General features: G+C 39.2%; 1 protein-coding gene across 1 annotated transcript in view; it reads left to right on the top strand.

The window, feature by feature from the left end:
• Positions 1-20,251, top strand: part of LOC140949011 (uncharacterized) — a 30,916-nt gene that overhangs the window by 6,755 nt on the left and 3,910 nt on the right. Inside the window, exons 9-29 of the mRNA XM_073398267.1 lie at positions 1,313-1,424; positions 3,550-3,615; positions 4,289-4,362; positions 4,930-5,016; positions 5,602-5,789; positions 6,655-6,774; positions 7,446-7,516; positions 8,117-8,198; positions 8,993-9,101; positions 9,704-9,766; positions 10,127-10,216; positions 10,424-10,494; positions 10,683-10,736; positions 10,851-10,923; positions 11,311-11,423; positions 12,028-12,081; positions 15,824-15,877; positions 15,957-16,010; positions 17,098-17,151; positions 18,128-18,178; positions 18,317-18,365. Of these exons, the coding sequence (XP_073254368.1) occupies positions 1,313-1,424; positions 3,550-3,615; positions 4,289-4,362; positions 4,930-5,016; positions 5,602-5,789; positions 6,655-6,774; positions 7,446-7,516; positions 8,117-8,198; positions 8,993-9,101; positions 9,704-9,766; positions 10,127-10,216; positions 10,424-10,494; positions 10,683-10,736; positions 10,851-10,923; positions 11,311-11,423; positions 12,028-12,081; positions 15,824-15,877; positions 15,957-16,010; positions 17,098-17,151; positions 18,128-18,178; positions 18,317-18,365 (1,689 nt within the window). The remainder of the gene's footprint in view (positions 1-1,312; positions 1,425-3,549; positions 3,616-4,288; positions 4,363-4,929; positions 5,017-5,601; positions 5,790-6,654; positions 6,775-7,445; positions 7,517-8,116; positions 8,199-8,992; positions 9,102-9,703; positions 9,767-10,126; positions 10,217-10,423; positions 10,495-10,682; positions 10,737-10,850; positions 10,924-11,310; positions 11,424-12,027; positions 12,082-15,823; positions 15,878-15,956; positions 16,011-17,097; positions 17,152-18,127; positions 18,179-18,316; positions 18,366-20,251) is intronic.

Here is a 20,251-nt window from a genome sequence, read left to right as displayed (position 1 = left end):
ATTTCCTTTATAATATTAATATCAGTTGCATAAAATTGTTTTAACAATTAAAATTTTGATCAGAGATTCACTTGCAGCTTCTTGTTAATTATGTAACTTGTTAATTATCTAACCTTAGTTATTTTTTTCATTTAGAGGGTATCATGTTAACACAGAAAGACTGTCAAACTTTTTAAGTATATAAAATCGTGTTTTTTTGTTTTTTAATCACCGATGAATCAGGCAAGCAGTGAAGGGGCCAAGCACTAGGGGGGTCTGGGGGCATGCTCCCCCAGAAAATTTTGAAATCTTGGTGCTCTGAAATGCCATTTCTAGTGTTCTGAGAGGACAAATTCTGTCCAAAATGTTCTCTAAATCAATTGTCCTTTTTATGCTTATTTTTATTGGCGTGACTTCGCGTAGAAGTAGTCAATTTTATTTTATACAAGTTGTGCGGTTTTTGAAATTGCTCTGGATATCACTTTCAACTAGGTATACTCTGTGTGGTGTCATTGTATGAGTATCATAAGAATTCATTTGAAAATTTCAGAACAGCTGTCGAAATCTGAAATTTTCCTATCCCGAACGCATATTAATCGGGATTCGGGATTTTTCAAGCAAAATCGGAAGGACCCTGACAAGATCAGGATGATTAAAGATTCCTCATAGACATACTACATTTTATGACCTCATTTGTGTTTAACAAGGTTAAATGAGTTTCGTTTTTTTCTTACATACTTCTTACATACTTCTTTCAAGTTTTCCAGTATGCAATCAGTGGAATGTGCTCTTAAAACTCGTTAACATGCAGCGTAAAAATACCCCTGAACTAATGAATGATGGGATCTGGTGTGAACTGATAGTATGTGCCTTGCACCGGTAAGGTTCTTGTGTCAATCCGCTGGGGACTGCACGTGGTCAATCGCACTCGAACTTCATGCTATTTTAGTTGGAAACGTTGCTGATTGGTCTTTTCATATCATGGGGAGTTCAGCTGTTTTCAAGTGTCAAAATACATAGAATACAGCGCATACAGTGGGTGCATATCTTTGTATATATATTGTTTGATAACATGTAATATCAAATCTTTGCTCAATGTCCCGAAAATATCTCATATTTCCCGAAAAATTTCCCAGGTTTCCCAATTCCCGGCAAAATCTCCAGATTCCCGGAATAAATTTGTTTTACTCCCGAAACAGCCCCTGTTAGAGCTGTCACCCCCCGTCTTTTTGGAGGGGAAATTTTTCCATAGAGCCCTTCGATTATTTTATGCCTTGGTTAGTATTCTAAAAAAAATGTTTCATTACTGAATCTTCTGTAAATGTAACCTTAGGTGATATCTACTCTTAAAATGCAAGTGAGTTGTGCAGCTGAAAATTCAAGGGCTGATCTTGAATTGGAACAAGAGAAGAACAAGGCTCTCACTGAGAGAATCTCATCCCTAGGTTAGTAAATTAATGATTTAACATGTACATGTGCCATTGTACACCTGCATTCTAGCCTTAAATTCTTTCTAAACAACTCAGTTTCACTCCCTTCAATAGCCTGAGAAAAAGGCAACATTTTGTGATGGTTTTCCCGCAAAATGACGTCTGAGGAGGGAGCAAAGAAATTCCATACTCTAGTTAATGATGATGCATTCCTACCCAGATCTGGTTTAACTGCTTCAACCTCCTTCACAGGAGGCTAGGAAGTGCTTCTGATTAGATGAAGCAAATTTTCAACCAATCAGAAGCTGCATCATCAGTATGGAATTTCTGTACTCATTCTTCAGGTGACATTTCCCAGCAGAGAAACCAGTGGTGGTAGGTGTAGAGAAAAGTTGGCTTTTTCCCCAGGCTAACTCTTCAGGGTTTTCTTTAAAGCTTGCACAGACAGAGGTTCCTGTAGCATACATGGTGTCCAAATTCTAGGGGAGTCTGGGATGGAATAACAGACAATGAACATAAATTTGTCATTAGATCATGGACTAAAGCCGGATCAATTCAACTGTCAAAGTAATGTTTCTTTAAAATTCAGACTTCTGTTAGAATTTGGGAACAGCACATATTATCAATAACTATATAAAACCCTTCAAGCCCCAGTGTCCACAATTAAATTCTCCAGCTCTCCCTGCATTTTCTTCGAGAATTAGTTGGAACAATTTAAACATCATAGCATTTTCCCTTTGGTCATCATTCCACCAGTTCTCTTTACCCGGAGGGGGGCAGGGGCAGGGTTGTACTTCCTAGTACTAGGCTAATTGGGATGTGCCGCTGGATGGGGTCACATTTTCACGGCTGGATTGACTATAATGGGGTTGCATTGTCATCAAAATTACTAGAATTGGATCCCACATTTTCGAGATTTGGGGGATCAGCAAATTCAGGTAGGTACAGATTTAAAAATCAGAAGATTTTGACTTCATTAAGTTAAACCAATGAATGAATTCATTTCAGACTGACCTAGTTAAAAGGCTTGTTGGGATCACGAAAATTACATTTTCCCAAAGTGACTATTTGGCCACAGAATAGACTATAATGGGGTAGGGGTTTTGAGAGGCCAGCAGCATAGACCCGTCAAAAATTAACCCAAGTAACCCCCCCCCCCCCCCCCCCACCGGGTCTTAACCTTTTCTCTTTTGATGTCTGGTCACTCTTGAGACTTGAAGGGTTTGAAAGTGAACAAAGCTCGTCCGCACAGGTTACCCAGGCTCAGTAATGTACTACAGAACGAATCCTGTAAAATTGCGGTGTTTGCATAGGCTACAGTTACGAACCTGAAATATGTAGGAAATACTTTAAAGAAAAAATAAAAAAACAAAGGTCAATGTAACTTACTATGCAGTGTTCTACTCCTAAACGCGCCCCTGTTTTCGTGAAATCTGCTCAAATTCTTTCTATTACACAAGGTGTGGTGAGCTCGAGTTGCTGGCGATGGAATGCAAGCCTCTATCACTCCATCTCCAGCACGGCGTTTTCACGAAATTCGATCTCCAACGGTTAATAAAACCAATAAAGCTGTTCCTACTAGCAAAAAGAATCAAGCAGAATTTGTGAAACTCGAAGAGGAGAATCCAACACAGGAAAAAATAACGGATTCCCATTTTTGGATATTTTTGGGTATTTAAAGAATACCCATAAAAATCCCAAATTTGGCAAAGTGAGACAAGTCCCAACCAGGGAATTCCCAACCAAGTTCCCAGATTGGGACTTGTCTCACTCTTCCAAATTTGGGATTTTTGTGGGTATTCTTTAAATACCCCAAAAATATCCAAAAATGGGAATCGGTTATTTTTCCCTGTGCAAACGGCTTTCGCTAAGGTGAATTGGGCTAGATCAATGCGCGGCCAAGCAAATGAGGCCTGGGCACTGTACAAAATCAAATCCACCCTGGGATCCCTGGGATCCTTAGGTATTAGCCTCCGCCCAAATTTCGATTCTCTTGGAACAACTGTAATACCCAGGAGAAATGCAAACAATGGTTATGTAAAATTTGTTTGGGGGGGGGGGGGGAACAAAAAGACGTCTGCACGCAGGCAACTATTAAGTATGAGTGAATAGGAAATTATTTGCCTTTTTTACTGAACAGACAGAACAGTTTCAGAAGTGACAAGTAACAGAGATGAAGTCGAGGAAGCAAATCAGAAACTTCATGGTAAACATGATCTTATTTTGGGAAATAGACCTTTTCCGGTTTTTTTTTCTTTTCAACCTTTGATATGGACAAGTTGAGGAAAATCCGTCGACACCAGAGAGCTCTTTTAAGTTAAGATTAGTAAAATTGCCTAGTTTGAGAATGATTTGTTGAAAACTAACGAAGATTCAGCTCCTCAAAGTCGCGAAATTTTACAGACGTTTGTATGGTGGGTAGTCTCCCTCGAGGGAGACTATATGGTGGGGGGCACAAACTTTTCCCCCACTTCCCCCACCATATAAACGTCTGTAAATTTTCATAAATTAGCGGAGCTAAATCTTCACTCGCTTAAACGGGCTATGTTACACACTGCGCATGTGCGCGATGAAGCGTTATATCTTGAAAACGTTCGCCAACTTTTTCATGTTCTGCGGGTGATTCAATATCAAGAGTTTATCGTTATACAGTTCGCATAGATATACGTTAGTTTGTACTTTCAAACTTGGCAATTGTACTACATGTAATTTACAGGCGCTCTTTCCAGTGCTGTCGACAATTTTCCCGAACTTGTCCATGTCAAAAGTTGAAAAAAACCATAAAAGGGTCTATTCAGTATTAGATAATCTGATTTTTTTCCACCTGCTGTTAATACTAACCGTGCTGAGGCTTTTTACTATTTTATTTCGTTCTTCAGAGTTGATTGCACAGTTAAGAAGGGAGAACATTAAGTTGAGAGAGAAACTTGAAGAAACGGAAGAAAAATTAGAGGTGATTTGAAAAACGGTTTACTAAACTTATTGGATTCATTACAACCTATATGTTTCTAGTATTCTTGTTTATTTTCTTGTTACATGTAACGTTTGTCATGAGCAAACTGGCAAAGCAAGTTTTGTAACTATTAAACAAACGTACAAGTTGAGAAAACTTTAAAGGGCGGGACGCTATTTTTCTAGTTCACCCAACTGAACGAAATCTGTTTTAATCTTGCCCATCTCCTTTCAGGTAGTTTTGATTATTATTCTTTTTTCCTCCTTTGTGTTCTTCTGCAGTTTCAAACGGTTTTGCAATAATGCATTGGACTGCAATTAAGTACTTTGCTCCTTCCCCACGAACGACTTTCTTGGGGAACGCGTGACATAACTCTAAGAACGTCCGCGTGGGAGGCTTTTTGTCTCGGAAAGTACTCATATACCCCAAAGGACAGTTTAACACATGCGTAATACAATAAGAATTTAGGGAAAAGAGGGGTATTAGTCTATAAGGAAATGATTTTTGTTTTGTTTATATGTAATATAAGATTATAATTTATTTGTTATATTGTGTTTCTCGGAAAAGGAAATCCGTACAAAGATGGAAAACACTCTCAACGAAAGTCAAAACAAGATTCATGCTCTTGAGGAAATGCTGAGCAAAGAAATGATGGTAAATTGTTGATGTTCAGTACTGTTTGCTTCAGTTAGTATTAACGATTTTCTGCTCTGCTAGGCGATTTCATTTCTTCTTTTATTGTTTTTCATGTCCACCGCTTGTCACCCCGCACAAGTAAAAGGTTTCGTCTTCTTACTCATCATGACAAGCAAAGATCATGGCGAACGTCTACAAAAAAGCAATTTTCTTCGATTTAGATCACTCAGGAGTCAATACCGTACCATTTTTAACACATAAGTAAAGAAAAGCTTTAGATATGCCATTTCCTAATTCCAGAAACTCACTTTCAAATCGAGGCTAAGAGCAAAACCTTTCTTGTGAAAATGAGTTTTATATTCTGAGTTTTATCTGAATAAGAATAAAAAAACATTTTTGCACTAAGCCTCGCTTTGAAACAGAGGCTTGGGGAAACGCAAAATGGCCTAGTAATCGGCATCTCACTAAATTATTTTGCGCGTACATGTCACTCCCTCAAAGGACAAACAACGGTGGTTTCCAATAATCTGCTAGATTTAAAAAACAGCAATTTGACCTTTCAAAACAGCAATTTGACGTTATGTTTTTCTTTTCTTTTCCTAGAGAAGTAAAGAGTTTGGTTACAAGCTCGAGTGTTCGTTGAAGCAGAGTGGAGAGAACTTTAGTGAAGTTCAGTCCAGAATTATCCAACTTCAAGAGGCTTGTAATAGCTTTGAAAGCAAAAATCAGGATTTAGAGAATAAACTTTTGGAGATGATTGAGAAAGAACAGTCTGCAGAAGAAAGAGCGAGGTGCTGGCAAATATAGCATTATGTAGTTAGCGCTGTTGGTCTGATAGGTTACAAGCCTTCTTTGACGTTCCGTATAGGTACATAGACAAAATAGAAAAGAATGATGGTAAATTTTAAACTCAGTGAAGAAATGAGAGAAGATGTGATCATCATGTCACGAGCGCGGGACAAAAAAATCTGAATCCCGTCAGGAATTCCGAACCTGTGACATTCCACAACACCGCTCGGATGCTCTAACCACTGAGCTACGAAGTACTCGTGGCGTGCTAGGCCATATACAAGGTTGATGTATGCATGCGTACTGCTAGGACCAACAATGTCGAAAGCGTTATATATGTGATAAATTAAGAATGATGGCTGTAAATTTTAAGGTCGGTGAAGAAATGAGAAAAGGTGTGATAATCATGTCACGAACATGGGACCGAGAAAAATCTGAGTTCCCGACAGGAATTGAACCTATGACATTCTGCACTACGGTGTACTACTTTAATTGTTTCTCAGGTCGAGGTAGACTTTTTCTCAGAGAGGCGGTCGAGTCGAGGATGGGGAAAAATGCCGCAGGAGCAGAATTATTATATTGAACCCATGATTAGTAGACTACGAGTAGTTCCCCATTTTTCCTCAGGGATAGTAGGGCGAGCGAAACGCGAGCGCGCGTGAAAATCACCCCACGCGAGAAAAGGCGCCTTTTCTCGCGTGGGGTGATTTTCACTCGCGTTTCGCTCGCCCTACTGTCCCTGAGGAAAAATGGGGGACTACTCGTAGTCTAATGATAAGTCACTTTGCATTGCTGAAGTCGAGACTTGGACAAGGGTTATTTAAAAATGCTGGGCCAATTTCCGTGTCTTCTGTTCTTTAATTTCAGATGTTTATCCGTAGAAAAATTATCCCTTGAAAGCAGACTTAAAGAATGCGAGACTGATTATGAACAGCGCCTTTCTATCGCCAACGACCAGGTCGACTCACTTCAAGAAGAGCTTAAAAGGTATACTCCTAAACATTTACATGTATTTCAAGACTTTCCAAAAGCCTTTATTTTGGTAGATGAGTATTACTTAGTCTGGCCAACCCTTAAGTGTAAATGAAATAGTTTGTTCGGCGCATGGCTCTTTTCACCATCGAAGGATTTGGAGACAGCGTCATAAGCGAAGTCAGAATCTCAACGGATTGAAGTGGCAAGAATCAGAACGTTTCCGTTCCGTCGCTTGTGATCCAAGGAAAAATCAAATTGTCGGAGTCGGAAGCAGAAGTGGAATGATTATCGCAATGCTCGTTTCCTTGCATCGTGATTAGTCTAGTTTGATGAAGTCGTAGGCAGGGTCTGCGAAACCATTTTTTACTAGGTCACAACGTAAATTTATAGTGGGCGAAATGGGCTCTCTTCTTTTCGCTTATCGCCTGGAACCGGCTTAACTAACAGGTTACTGGAACGTTAGGGAAAAAAACAACCGACAAAAGGGAAAGAAAATGATATTCTTCTACTGCACGATAAAATGAATGCACTTAAAATTTGGCTTGGTAGAACTCCCACAACCTCGTTCGGGGAAAACACCCTGGGAACGAGGTTGGCCACTCCCACTCCCACCCTAACGGGGTCTTCTCGCTGCTTTTTACATTCCTTGCATGTTTTTGGAAACATCTTTTTTATTTTTTTAGGTGCGAAGAGACATTGACGCAAAATTTAATATCGCTGACAGGGAAATATCAAGATCTCGAGGATTCTTACAGTGAGTAAATACAACTGCAATGCGATGCAGTAGGCGTCCTGCCTGTCACTCGCACCAATCTCGCGTGGAACACACGTGATGACCATCACGATTCCCAATGGATGCTTGCAGGCTGTAAAGTGGAAATCGATAGTCCACACTCATTTTCTACTTTTTTCGACTTCTTGTCCTGGTGTTACACCGTTTTTTTGTTCTTTGCCCCAGCAGTGTAACTGCTGTGTAAGATCTTGGCTTTTTGACCACAGAGATTATCGAGAGGTTGCCGTTGGGTAGACTGAGTTGAAATTCAAGCAAGTTAGCAGAAAACACCAGAAAATCGGTTTATGAGAACCGAAAGGAAACTGGAGAGAACGTATATCCCTCTTCAGTTTCCACTGACTGCAACCGGCTTCTCTCTGAACATACTCAAGCGTTGTTGTTATTCATTCAAAATATTTCGCTGTTTCTGATTGGCTTCCATCCCCCTACTAATTCTTTATCATCAACTACCGCTTACCATATTTAGAACATGCGAGCAATATACCATCGATTCGATGATATAAATTACAATGTACTGTACCACTAGGGCGTTTTACACAACATTTTTTGTCTTAATTCTAGCATGCTTCCAGTCGGAAGCGGAGAAGGAGAAACAGCTGATCTTAGCAGAGTTGGAAGTTACAAAAGATTGTCTGCAGAAAAGGTCAGCTTAGTATTCTGTAACATTTTTGGAATTATTTAAACAGGGGAGATTGTCAACCCTGCGAAAAATGTGTCGTAAAACCCAGGTATACTTCAGATGAGTTGCTGAAAAAACCAAAGGGATGACCCATGGAAGGGAGTCAGGATTCCGGAATGCAGCAAATTTGTACCATGGAATCCGGAATCCGGAATCCTGGTATTTGGAATCCGGAATACTGCTCAAGGAATCCTGAATCCCCCTAACGACTGGAATCAGGAATCCAAGTTTCACAGTCAAAGAATCCGGAATTCAGTACCTGGAGTCTGGAATCCGAAATCCAGAATTCAAGACTGTCTTGGTTCTCATATGCTGCCGAGCTACCTGCGACACCGTTCCGATATGAGAACAGAAGTCGCCGGCAAAAGAGGCCATGTCAGTCTTTACCGCCGGCATGCCTGAGAAGTTGACTCGAGTTCAACTTCGCAGGCATGCCGGCAGTAAAGACTGTCATGTTTCTTGTTGCCGGCAGCGTTATGTCCTCATATGTCGGAGAACTATCGCAGGCAGTACCGGCGGCTATGTCGCAGGTACTTCGGCGGCATATGAGAACCAGGCTTTACACAGGACGATTTGCAACGACGATTTTAGGCGCAACACAGCGTAGCAATGTTGGAACAATGTTGCAACCATTCGAAACAGTGTTGCAACACTGTGTTGCGCTAAAAATCGTCGTTGCGAATCGTCCCGTCTAACATCGCCTTTAGGATCCTTGTCTGCGTTCTTTAATTAACATGTTTTATATCTCAATTGTAAAGCCGGCAGGAAAGTGACCAGCAACAAAACACTTGCATGTTGCTTAAACAACAAAGCGAAAAACTTGAAGAAGAATACGACCAACTCAATCAACAACTGGAGAGCTCTAAGGTAAAAAAAAAGTACTTTCCTGGCCCCGAATGCGCAAACTTTGGATTGCGCTATCCACTGAACAAATCACCATCCATAGGTATTAGTATAAGTATTAGACTAGGGAAACCAATTGCGTTATCCCGCTACTGGATAGAGATTTATCCACCTTTCATACAACTGGACCCAGGACCCGCCTTACAGTCCTCCCCATTAAAGTAAAAACAGGCGAAATATTTTGCTGTCTTCAAGAAGATTCGGGGGTAATGGAAAGCAATGTACAGCGAGCCAGTCGGCGAATTTTTACAGCCGTTTGGCGTAAAATACGTAGCGCAACGTACCATTACCATTTTTTTTTACCACGAATCCTTCGAATCTTGTTGAGCCTGTGATGCAGACATAATCTTACCCCGACCAGAGGTTTAGTTTGTTGAATACCAAAACGTGTCCGTAGAAAAGTCAACCTACCCTAAAACACCGCCAAAATTCTTTCATGAAGAAAACACGAATTCAAAACCCGATAAAAAAAATCCTTTGCACCTCCCAGTCACCATAAATCCCGAGTACCTCGCTCAAGACTCTTTCCCATCTTGTGAGATGATTTTTGTTGTTTTCTTTTTTAGGCTGAAAAAGACTTCATGAAAGATCAACTATCGAAGTGTCAACAAGAACTTACAACAGCTCAGGTCAAACTTAGAAAAGTGTCCTTCATTTGTTAGCCTCAGAATTTACATCTTATATCCCGTTCACACGGGTCCGGACAATTCGAACGGATGTATTTTTTACCTGTTCAACCCGTTTACACGGGAAAGTGCAAATTCTGTTACAGCTTGCAGTGCTGTTTGCCGTTCATAAACTTTCACGGTTCCACGGGTCTCATGTAAACAAAAGGCGGAACCATACAAGGTTTTTGCCCCTTCAAGAATTGTCCTAAACGGGACAAAACGGGGTGTTATCTATAATTTACTTGGCATGAGTATTTTGATTCTCCGTTTCAAGTGTCTGAATATTGTTGTTTGATGTTGTTGTTTGCTTGTTTGTTTTAGGCTGAAGTTAAAGCTATTAGAGAGAAAATGGCAAAACAGTTAGAGGAAACGGAATTTACCAAAGATTCTCTCAGGAGTTCACTCGAAGAGGTAAGTTCCAAATATACCTCTACGATCCCATTCCTTTATTTGTTTTCATAATTTGCCGCCAGTTTTGGTCTTCGAAACTGAAACTCAAAGACTGACTTTCAAATGTATGCAACAAGCGATTGACTACGTTGCCCATGGGAAACAGCTGGTAGCTTTTAACTTCCTTTAACTTAACTTGATCACGCTATGTTGTGCATTCTCCACCAGGCTCACAAGACAATTAATGAACTTCATCAGAAAGAAGAGGACATGTCTAAAGAGTTACAACACACACTAAGGTTTGTTCAAGACAAATTCACAACTGAGGTGTTTTTTTTTTTAGTTGTTAGTAGTAGTTGAAGTTCTTAACATTCAGAAATTGATCCACTTTGAACTTTTCAAAAGTCAGGTTGATGCGAAATGTACTCAGTTTATTGGTAGTTTCTTCTTTTTATTCGCCCCGTTAATTTGTTTTTGTCATAAAAAGCGTTCGAGAACAACGAGATGAGGAATTGGAGGAACTTAAAGAGCAACTGGACAGGTAAGATACGATAACTTACCACAGGTATATCTGCAGTAAACTGGCTGAAATATTTGCTTTCATATTATCAGTTTTGTGGGCGCGCGTGACTGATTTCTAACGAATTTCCTTTAGGGTAATAAGCCAAACACAAGAGAATGAAAGGAAATTAAAGGAAGAAGTAGGCAGGTGTGTGTCGTGTTTTTGTGTGTAGCCTGTTCCAGGCGTTCAGATAGGAGAGCGCGCGCAATCAATTAACGACGAAAGAAAAAAACGAGGCGCCCCAGTCGCCCCTCGTTTTTCCCGCATAGGCCGCGCTCCGTCCCTAGAGAGCTTGCTCGCAGGCAGGATAATTTCGATGCAAATTACTCACAAAATAGCCTGTTACAGGCGTTCAGATAGTAGAGCGGTAGAAAACTGAAATTTTGGGGTATTCTGTATAATTTTCGCAGCGTGTCTTCCGGAGCCTTGCATTCTAGGTTAATTCTCTTAGAGATTTGTTTTAAATAAATAAATAGTATCTATTTTGTTTTGGGGCATAGTAATCGTTGGTCCCCTCTTTCTGAATTTTCTTGATCTGCCCCTCCCAACACAGCTAGAGCTCTTCAGAAGAGATTTGCTTATTAATGCACAGCTTTATGTTAGATATCAGTCAGAAGTCACTGCATTGGAAGAAACATTAAAGGAAACCGAAGAGAACTTTACAAGGTAAGATGGCGTGAAAGGTACATTGTAGAGAAACGCCCTTTTCTTTCGCACGACGGATTCGAGAGCACATCTCTAAGCGTATACTCTTTCGTGCTTATTAGAACGCCTATTTTCGAGTTGAGCCTGGACCATTCTTATTTTCTGGGGAGTATGAGCCTGGAACTTAAGGATGTTCTTAAATTTCAATAACGGAAATATGATAACTTTTAAGCTACATATTGATATAGACAAGATAACACAATGATTGTAGTTTTCACGTTAATGAATTGTACAAGTACAATGTAAATGTAAATATTGACCTTACCCAGTGGGAATGTGTTGAAAGAACAAAATTTTTGAGCGCTCTGATTCCATGTAGGACATTATGTAATTCAAATTTTCTGGATTTTGGAAAGTAAAAGTAGTGAAAAAAAAAGTTCTTCCGGTATGTTCTTAGCATGTTCTTTTTTTTTTGTCTTTTTTTTTGGCCGGGTTGGACGTTCTTTTAAAAATTGTTCTTATAAAAAAAAAGTGCGTAAGCCGCCTAGAAGAAAACGTAAGAATGCGTAGAAGGTGGGCATTGACATAGGTATGAATTAAATATCATGTGGTTTTTCTGTTTTAGGCAAATAAAATTATATGAAGATAAAGCTACTAAATCTAAAGAAGAGTTTGGAAGGTTAGTTGGACGTCTGTTAATAATAAAACGTAGAGTTGAGGAGAAGTTTCCTACTGACAGGGATCCGTCATTGCGTCGGTAGTCGTAGCCTGCGAGCAAGCTCACCATTTGAGGGAGTCGCGAGAAGTCACGAAAGAGCCGCACGCGAAAGGAGCCGCGTGTACGAGGGGTGGGGAAAGAAAGGAGAGCTTTCAACGCTCGCGCGTGCGTTCTCTCGCGGTTTGCTTCGCTCGCCATAATTGGAAGGCTTGGTCGTAGGCTACGGTAGTCGTGACTTTTCTTTCTCGTAAATAGGGCACCTTTTCTTATGAACCCTACGGGGATCCCCCGACCAAAAGGGGTACAGTCGAAGTTCTCCTTGCGACCACTCTGGTTACGATCACTTTTGTAGAACCTCGTTTGAACTGTGACTCATACTTTGTAATGAAAAGCTCTCTCAACTGGACTTTTCCATTGTTTTTAAGCTCTCGTAAGTGACCACTCAGGTTGTTATTCATAATAATCAACACTTTCATGAAACTGCACACTGCGCTAATGGTTCGTTGATAAAGGTCTTGTACAGTGCAGTATTTATATTTGTAAAAGTTCAATTAAGCTGAGATATAAAGACGTTCATTAAAAATAAATTTCATCGGTTTTTTCTTTATGAATTATTAACTAGTATACCTAAAGGGTAGAAATGCTGCCGTAGGCAAGGAATAGTGAAGAAATGGAAAATTAAGTGTAAAGTTTTTAGTAGAAGATGATGTGAGGCTAAGAGGGCTTAATCCAAAATCTTTGTCAGTGATGACCTAAATTTAGAAATTATCTTCCTTTTGAGTATCGCGTTAAAGGTGAATAACTTAATTATGAGCCAGTTTTAGTATTTTTCTAACGTGCTCGCGTCGCGTCAGAAGTGGCCAGATAATTCTCAATTTTTGATATGTATATCAATCATTCTCGCTTGCAACCGTGACTGAATGACTGAAACTTATTTTGAAGCTTTGATTTGGCCATACGAGCAAATTTTCTAACTATGGTGTTCAGTCTTTCTGTTCGCACAAAAATCGAGCGTTTTCCACGAAACTTAAAATTCTTGAGTTTAAGACTGTTTATTTCATCTGCCAAGTTTAAGTAAATTTGTTCGACTGTGATCTGCGCTACAAGATAGGTTTGAGAAACGACCATGAAAACACATTAACTTGGCCAACCATGTCACGAATCAAACACCAATTTAAACAATTTTGGAGGGCAGTTATGTTCAATTTTTGATAAATACATGACACATAAATTTCGGGCTCGTAGCTCTAATGCTGCTTGTGTGATTCCCTCTTAGAACAGAAGAAACATTTGCTTGAAAAATAGTAAAGACTGCGGCTATATGACCGGTAACCGGTCAAGATTTTCAAAACACTAAATGACCTGCAGTCCGATATTTTTTTCAATATTTTTTTTCAAATCGAAGGATCCCAGCCAGACCAAACTATCATACGTCGATTAAGAATAGACTGTGACAGACTTAATTTATGATCGACAAATGTTGTCAAAGTGTAAGTCTGTTCATTTTCAAAGGAAAAAAATATTCACTCGAATATGAGCGGATTCGATCCCGGAGCATAGGGTCTGCATACCACTGCTCTAACCACTAGACCACCGTGGTTTCTCTGCAAGATGGGGCCAACTGCTAACCCTTATCACCATTCTCAGGGCTTAACCCTAATCAGTTTGGTTAGTACTTCAGTTAGTATTTTCAGTGCTTAACCCTGATCACTATAGTCAAAATATCGGACTTATAAAATATTGCATTTTGTGAAAATATCCTTGAAAGATATTAAACGGCTGCTTGCTCCATGCAGGGATGCCATTTCTTTGTCCATATGCTACGCTATTTTGCCGGTCTTAGCGTGTTCTGTTTTCCGAAAACCAACCTAAATATATAGAGGTTTCGAACTTTTCTTTCATTCTGCCTTGGCATCGACTAGGGTAAATTTATCATAATGCTTTCGATTCTCGGTCGACAAGTGTCGGCCAACTGCAAAAGTATGCAGCACGTGCAAAGATTTTTTGTTTTCTAATTAGACCTGTTATTTCTTTACTTTGACGAGATTGCAAATTATTCAAATTGCAGTTGAAAATCAGTGTAAGAAGAAAGCACGTGGTAATCCACTGCGCAGTCTAAATCTCCCATTCGAGCATAGCCACAATTCCTTGCGAGTCTACTGCGCATCCCAAATCTTCCATTTGCACTTAACCAAAATTCCTTGCGAGTCCATTGCGCATCTTAAATGTTTCATTCGCGCATAACCAAAATTCCTTGCGAGTCCATTGCGCATCCTAAATGTTTCATTCGCACATAACCACAATTCCTTGCGTTTGGCAAGAAAACGTGATTCAATGCCCCTATAGATGGTTTTCACAGTGACGTCATCAAATTGTAAAGTCAAAATAGCGAGGTTTTACGAATTCTTATTTACACTAGGTTGAAGATAAACAAAAAGTTAATCTTTGTACAAGTTTTCAGTCCCATAGCATGTTTCATTTCGAAAATACAGCAATTTGAACTTCCGAGTTTTCACAGTACGTGACACCAAAATAGGAATGCTGTCTCCTTGAAAAAAAGTCTCTCCTCTTGATTTCAGCAGTATAACCATTTCAAGTATTAGAAGATATGTTTATGCGCACGTAGGCTAGTTCTCGAGTGAAAAGAAGGAGCTTTTATAGAACAAGTGAACTCCAGATCTTTTTGTTGATTTTCGGCGGCCATATTGGTGCACCAAAACTGTGCACCAATATGGCGTCTCCATACAAAGCTCTACAAAGATGCGTGAAACGTTTCGGCAAATAACTCAGAAACTGTGGGTCAAAAAGACCTGCGACTTGGACAAATTGTTTAAATATTAGTCTTTTATAACATATCATTTTCTTGGCTTCTTTCACTGGACGGTTTTCAATTTATTTTTTTGTTGCGTGACAGTGAAAACGATCTATAATGTGATTTTTTGCCGATTAGAGAGCTGCCTCGTTCGCTCGCTTCAGGCTCGCTCACTGCGGCAGCAATGAGTTTTTTGAAGCTCTAGTAAGCGGCCACCCTCTATTGTTTTACCATACGGTCACTTAAGAGAGCTCATTGTAGTAAGCGACCAGCTCTAGTTATGACCACTTTTTCGAATTTCCGAGGTGGTCGCTTACGAACGCTTCGACTGTACCACCGTAAAGTTCCCTTAGTCACAATTGTGGCGATATAATCGTAACTTCGTACGGCCCACGTACCATACACGTTTTAGCGAAAGTAGCGACCCTCCGATAGTATATAGCGATAGGAAAAGGCTGCTAAATCTGAAAGTAACGAGGGTCGTTACTTTCGGAACTTTACGGTAGGTTTGGAGGTACATAAAATTGTAGCCTAAGGATTTCACGGGTTGGGTTATAGAAAGGAAAATGAGGGATTTTTCAAACGGCTATCTTAGTATCTCGAACGTGACACACCTAACGGTTGACTTTTTTCGGTATTTTGAGAGGTAAGTTGTAGTTTCTCAAGTATTAGCTAAAACATTTCGGTAGTTACATCATGAGGGGTGCCATTCCCATTGAAAGTATTTCTGGACCAAGGGGTATGTTAAGTGTAAGCATGGTGTAAGGGTTTGGACCTTAGTCGGGGCGAATCTCAGTTCCCTGTACAAAATTCTTTTGAGTTAGTACCCTACTCACAGGGGATAAAAAAAGGCCTATTCCGTTAATATGCCTTCTTATTTCTTCCATGAAGGCGCCTGGTGGAGACTCAAAAGAAGCTATCGCAAACAGAAATAAATTTCGACAAGTAAGTAGAATGCATGTGCGTACGGATATTGTCGATTTTTCTTGCATAACATGACGACTTTCTTTGCTTTTGAAACTAGATTCAGGAGCGAACAAGAAATGTTAATGAATGAGAAGAACCAGGAAATGGAAAGGTGGGCATCATTAGTAACGTTGTTGTCTTCTATTCTCTTCTTTGTTTTTGCTTGTTTGTTTGTTTTGTGACGCGTCATCACTATGGAATTTCTGCGCTCGTTTCTCAGACGTCATTTCGGGGGGAAACCTGTGGTGGCGTCGCCGCACCAAATGTCGTCTGTTTTCTCAGGCTAATTTGGAATCAAGAAATCCAAAGTTGATGGTTTTGTTTTGTTTTTTTAATATTACTATACCATTGTAGATAAATCATGAATTCTTAGACTAATTTCAGTTCAGGTTTGATAGACTATGACTCAAAATATGAAAATAATCTTGACATATCCCCTTTACACCCATTTATTTACCATTTTCTCATAGACTTCACTATACTGCGCCTTGTTTACCCACCCCCCCCCCCCCCCCAAAAAAAAAGCAAGACAAGAAATTTGCATAGCCATTGTCTTCCATTTCTCTTGTTCGGGGGAGATAAACAAGGTACATTTTGGTCTATGTGAAAATGGTGAATAGACATCTTTACCCAGTCTCACTTTTGTTCTCACGGTTGCCTTATAAGGAAGTGCAACTGGCTACGGCTGTTGTGATTGGCGAACACAACTACTTTGGTTTACTATTCGCCATTTGCACATCTGCCATAATACCCTTTGATTGCCCTCCTAAATTTTGCATAACCTTTGCTTTATATAACAGTCGTCCCAAGAGAAACCGAAGACAATATAAATTATGCAAACTTTTGGGCGCAAGCAAGGTGTATTATGGGAGATGTGGGAACGGCGAATTATGAATTTCACTGAAAACCCTCTATTACTGTATTGCTATCGTTTTTTGAGACTATATACCGGCACTTGGTATCGCGCCTAACGTCTTTAATTGAACGTTTTCCTTGCGTGTACAATTTCCTCCACTAGAACATTTGTACGCATTTCTCCATGTTATTAGTTACTTGCAATTTTTGTTGCAAGGTGTTAGAAAAAACATTGTTTCAACATTTCCGCAATCATTGCAAAAAATATAGTAGAACTTGACTTTATTCGTGCAACTTGTCACAGTGTCGCAACAAAATTGTGTGTAACTTCTGTTTCATTTTAGGAAGGTACTTGCTGCAGAGGAGGAATTCAATAGACTGAAGGCGGAATTGTCCAGGTAAGGCTGACAAGGGCGGCTGGTTTCCAATTCTTAGCAGTGTATGCAATTTGAGATTACGACATTAGGACACCAAATTATTTGATACATCGGCTACCATTTTCACAAGCACCTCTGACTTATGTTCAAAGCTCCCTTGGAAATTCTCGAAGGAAAGACGAAATTAACAAACGCAGAAGAAGTACCAGCCACTATTAAGCTGTTTTTTGTTTTTTTTTCATTAAATAATGTGGGTAAGGTTATAAGAGCTATTGCCTAAATAACCTTATTGCCAGCCCTTGGTTACCAAGAGTAATTGCAACGCCCATGTAAGGAAACGTGTTAACAAATTATGGAGGCTATATTTACTTAGGTTTTTCGTCTCCCTTCGTCCACCGACCCATTTGACTACCTTATATGTTTACCGTTAGTTAAAAGTGTTTTAAACATCCAAAGAAATTTCGTAGTTTTCTTTTATCAGCATGCATGATCTCGCGTCAAGCTATAACCTCTACTTTTCTTTTTTCCCTACCAACTGACACACTTACTTTATTAAGGGCGTGGCCATAATGATTCTCGCCTAAGATAAGATTTACCGTAGTGACCAGAGCGTAGTGACAGTCTCTTAGAGGCGCTTTATGGCTTAGTGTGCTAAACGAACATGTTCTAACGGAAAAAATGTCCAAGCGCATTCCTCTGTTATTGCCAACGATCAGTGGCTCACATATTCAAGAAAATAAGTCTTCTTGTCAATCGGCTTGTCAGGAGGTATTTGAGAATAAGAACCAGAGAGATTATTGATAAGGGTACCTTTTTACTTGGAAAAATAAAGCAACACCTCCGAATGAGCACAAGTAGAAAAACATATGTCATTACTTGTAAGGAGGCACTTTTTCCGGTAAGCAGAAACAGAGTAAATTTTGAGGCAAAAGCCTCCTTTTAAAGAACTGTGAAAACTATTCCTTATAAACGTTTAATACTTTTTTTTCTTTTTCAGCCAAGCCAACAATGACGACCAGTTAAATGAATGCCAAGCACAGATTAAAATGTGAGTGATGTTTGCAGCATATTCATTTGTTGTGAAAACTATGAAAGGCGAATAAATTGAGAACACCGTTAGCTTTTTCTTTCGTCATGGGGGAAAAGTCTTGATGAAAAGATTTACATATTTGTTTTAATTTTTAAGGTGGCAGACTAAGTACGAAGAGCTTTGGCAAAAGATCGAGCCCTTTAAGGTCAGTTTAAAAATCTCTTATGTCATGCAGTTAGTTATCCTTTAGTCCCATAAAAAAATACTGTCGGATGTCCCGTAAGCGACCTCTCAAGGTGCGAAGATTTAGTGGTCGTTTGGCAAGAGGTCTTACTCTTGACAACCTGCTCAGGGATACCACACGTTGTTCATTATAACGAGTGCTCGAACAATAAAATTGGGACGTCGTGACGGAAAAAGTAGTCCCGATTTATATCTGTAGCATCTAGAGTCCATAATAGCGGGAGTTTATCTCGAACGTCTTTTATCTATTTTTGCTTGGGATTTGCCTAATGGCCATATTATCGGGATGTCCATTATTTAGCTAGGTGAACGCAAGGCAATAGTTGGCTGTACTCAAGCGAAACGAGACATGGAATGTGGTTTGTAGACAGTAAGTGCGTGCAATTGCCGATTTCAAGAGGCTGCCATGGTGAGCAAACTTTGGAGATCTCCAGCTCAAGAGGGTAGAAAATTCCGTGTTTCGCGTTGCGAAGCATTAAACGGTTCTGTAACTTATAATTTCTCAGCGACAACGCTTAAGGTGTTTCGATACAGTTTTTCAGAGGCCATACCGATATATTTCAATCGCCTTAAAAGTGGTTTTTTCCTTGTCAGATAGCTATAAAATTTTTACCAGTAACTGGCTATAGATTGAGATTTGTGAAAATGTAGTTTTAAATAAAATCGATATTACTATGACAACAATAAACAAAAAACTTTGAAATTGATAAAAGCCGAATTTTGCGTGATCTAGACCTGCTACTGAAAATCCAACACTAGGAACTTAAAGTTTGGTGTTTAGCAAACAATCTCCGAAAGAAGTAAAAAATTCTGTATGTTTGAATTCGACTAAAACGAAAATATATTTCAAACCTTAAATTTTCAATAGCGGTGATAGATTATTTAATGAAAACGTTATAAATGACTCAAATTATTCTTAAGTAGCGTAAGAATGATGCTTAATATCATATTTTGATGCTAGGAAATTTTGGTGTACTTTCGTTCATGCGATCTTGAAATCTAACCCGTTTTCTCACCACTTGTATAAGTACAACTTCATTCAGAATTTGGACTTTTAGCGCTTTCTTGTATATCTCCAAAACGACTCGAACGAATTTTTTTTAAAATCTCTTCACATAATCTTCATAATGTTTATAAAAATGTCTGTAACTTTCATTAAGATTGATTCACTGCAACACCTTGAAATTTCAAGAGAAACCTATCCTACGAACCAGTCAAAAATCTGCGTTACAATATTCACTGTTTTGACGTTATGCTAATTTTTCCAAATTAATGCGGACAATACATATATCCATGACTAGTACATTTCAGTGTGAGTATTGTCAATGTCTTACATTCAAAAGATGCGATAAATTCAAACTAAAATGTACTAGTCATGGAGGTATGTATAGTGCGCATTATTTTGGAAAAATTAGCATAACGTCAAAACAGTGAATGTTGTAACGCAGATTTTTGTCCGGTTCGTAGGATAAGTTTGTCCTGAAATTTCAAGGTGCTGCAGTGAATCAATCTTAATGAAAGTTTCAGACATTTTTATATACATTATGAAGATTATGTGAAGAGATTTTAAAAAAATTCGTTCAAGTCGTTTTGAAGATATACAAGAAAGCGCTAAAAGTCCAAATTCTGAATGAAGTTACACTTATACAGGTGGTGAGAAAACGGGTTAGATTTCAAGATCGCATGAACGAAAGTGCACCAAAATTTCCTAGCATCAAAATTTGATATTAAGCATCATTCTTATGCTACGGTAACTTAAGAATAATTTGAGTCATCTATAACGTTTTTATTAAATAACCTATCACGGCTATTGAAAGTTTAAGGTTTGAAATATTTTTTCGTTTTAGT

The sequence above is a fragment of the Porites lutea genome, chromosome 9 (genome assembly GCF_958299795.1).
Source record: "Porites lutea chromosome 9, jaPorLute2.1, whole genome shotgun sequence".
Lineage (NCBI taxonomy): Eukaryota > Metazoa > Cnidaria > Anthozoa > Scleractinia > Poritidae > Porites > Porites lutea.
Note: the sequence above shows the minus strand (reverse complement) of the source record. Positions and strands in the feature narration are given on the sequence as shown.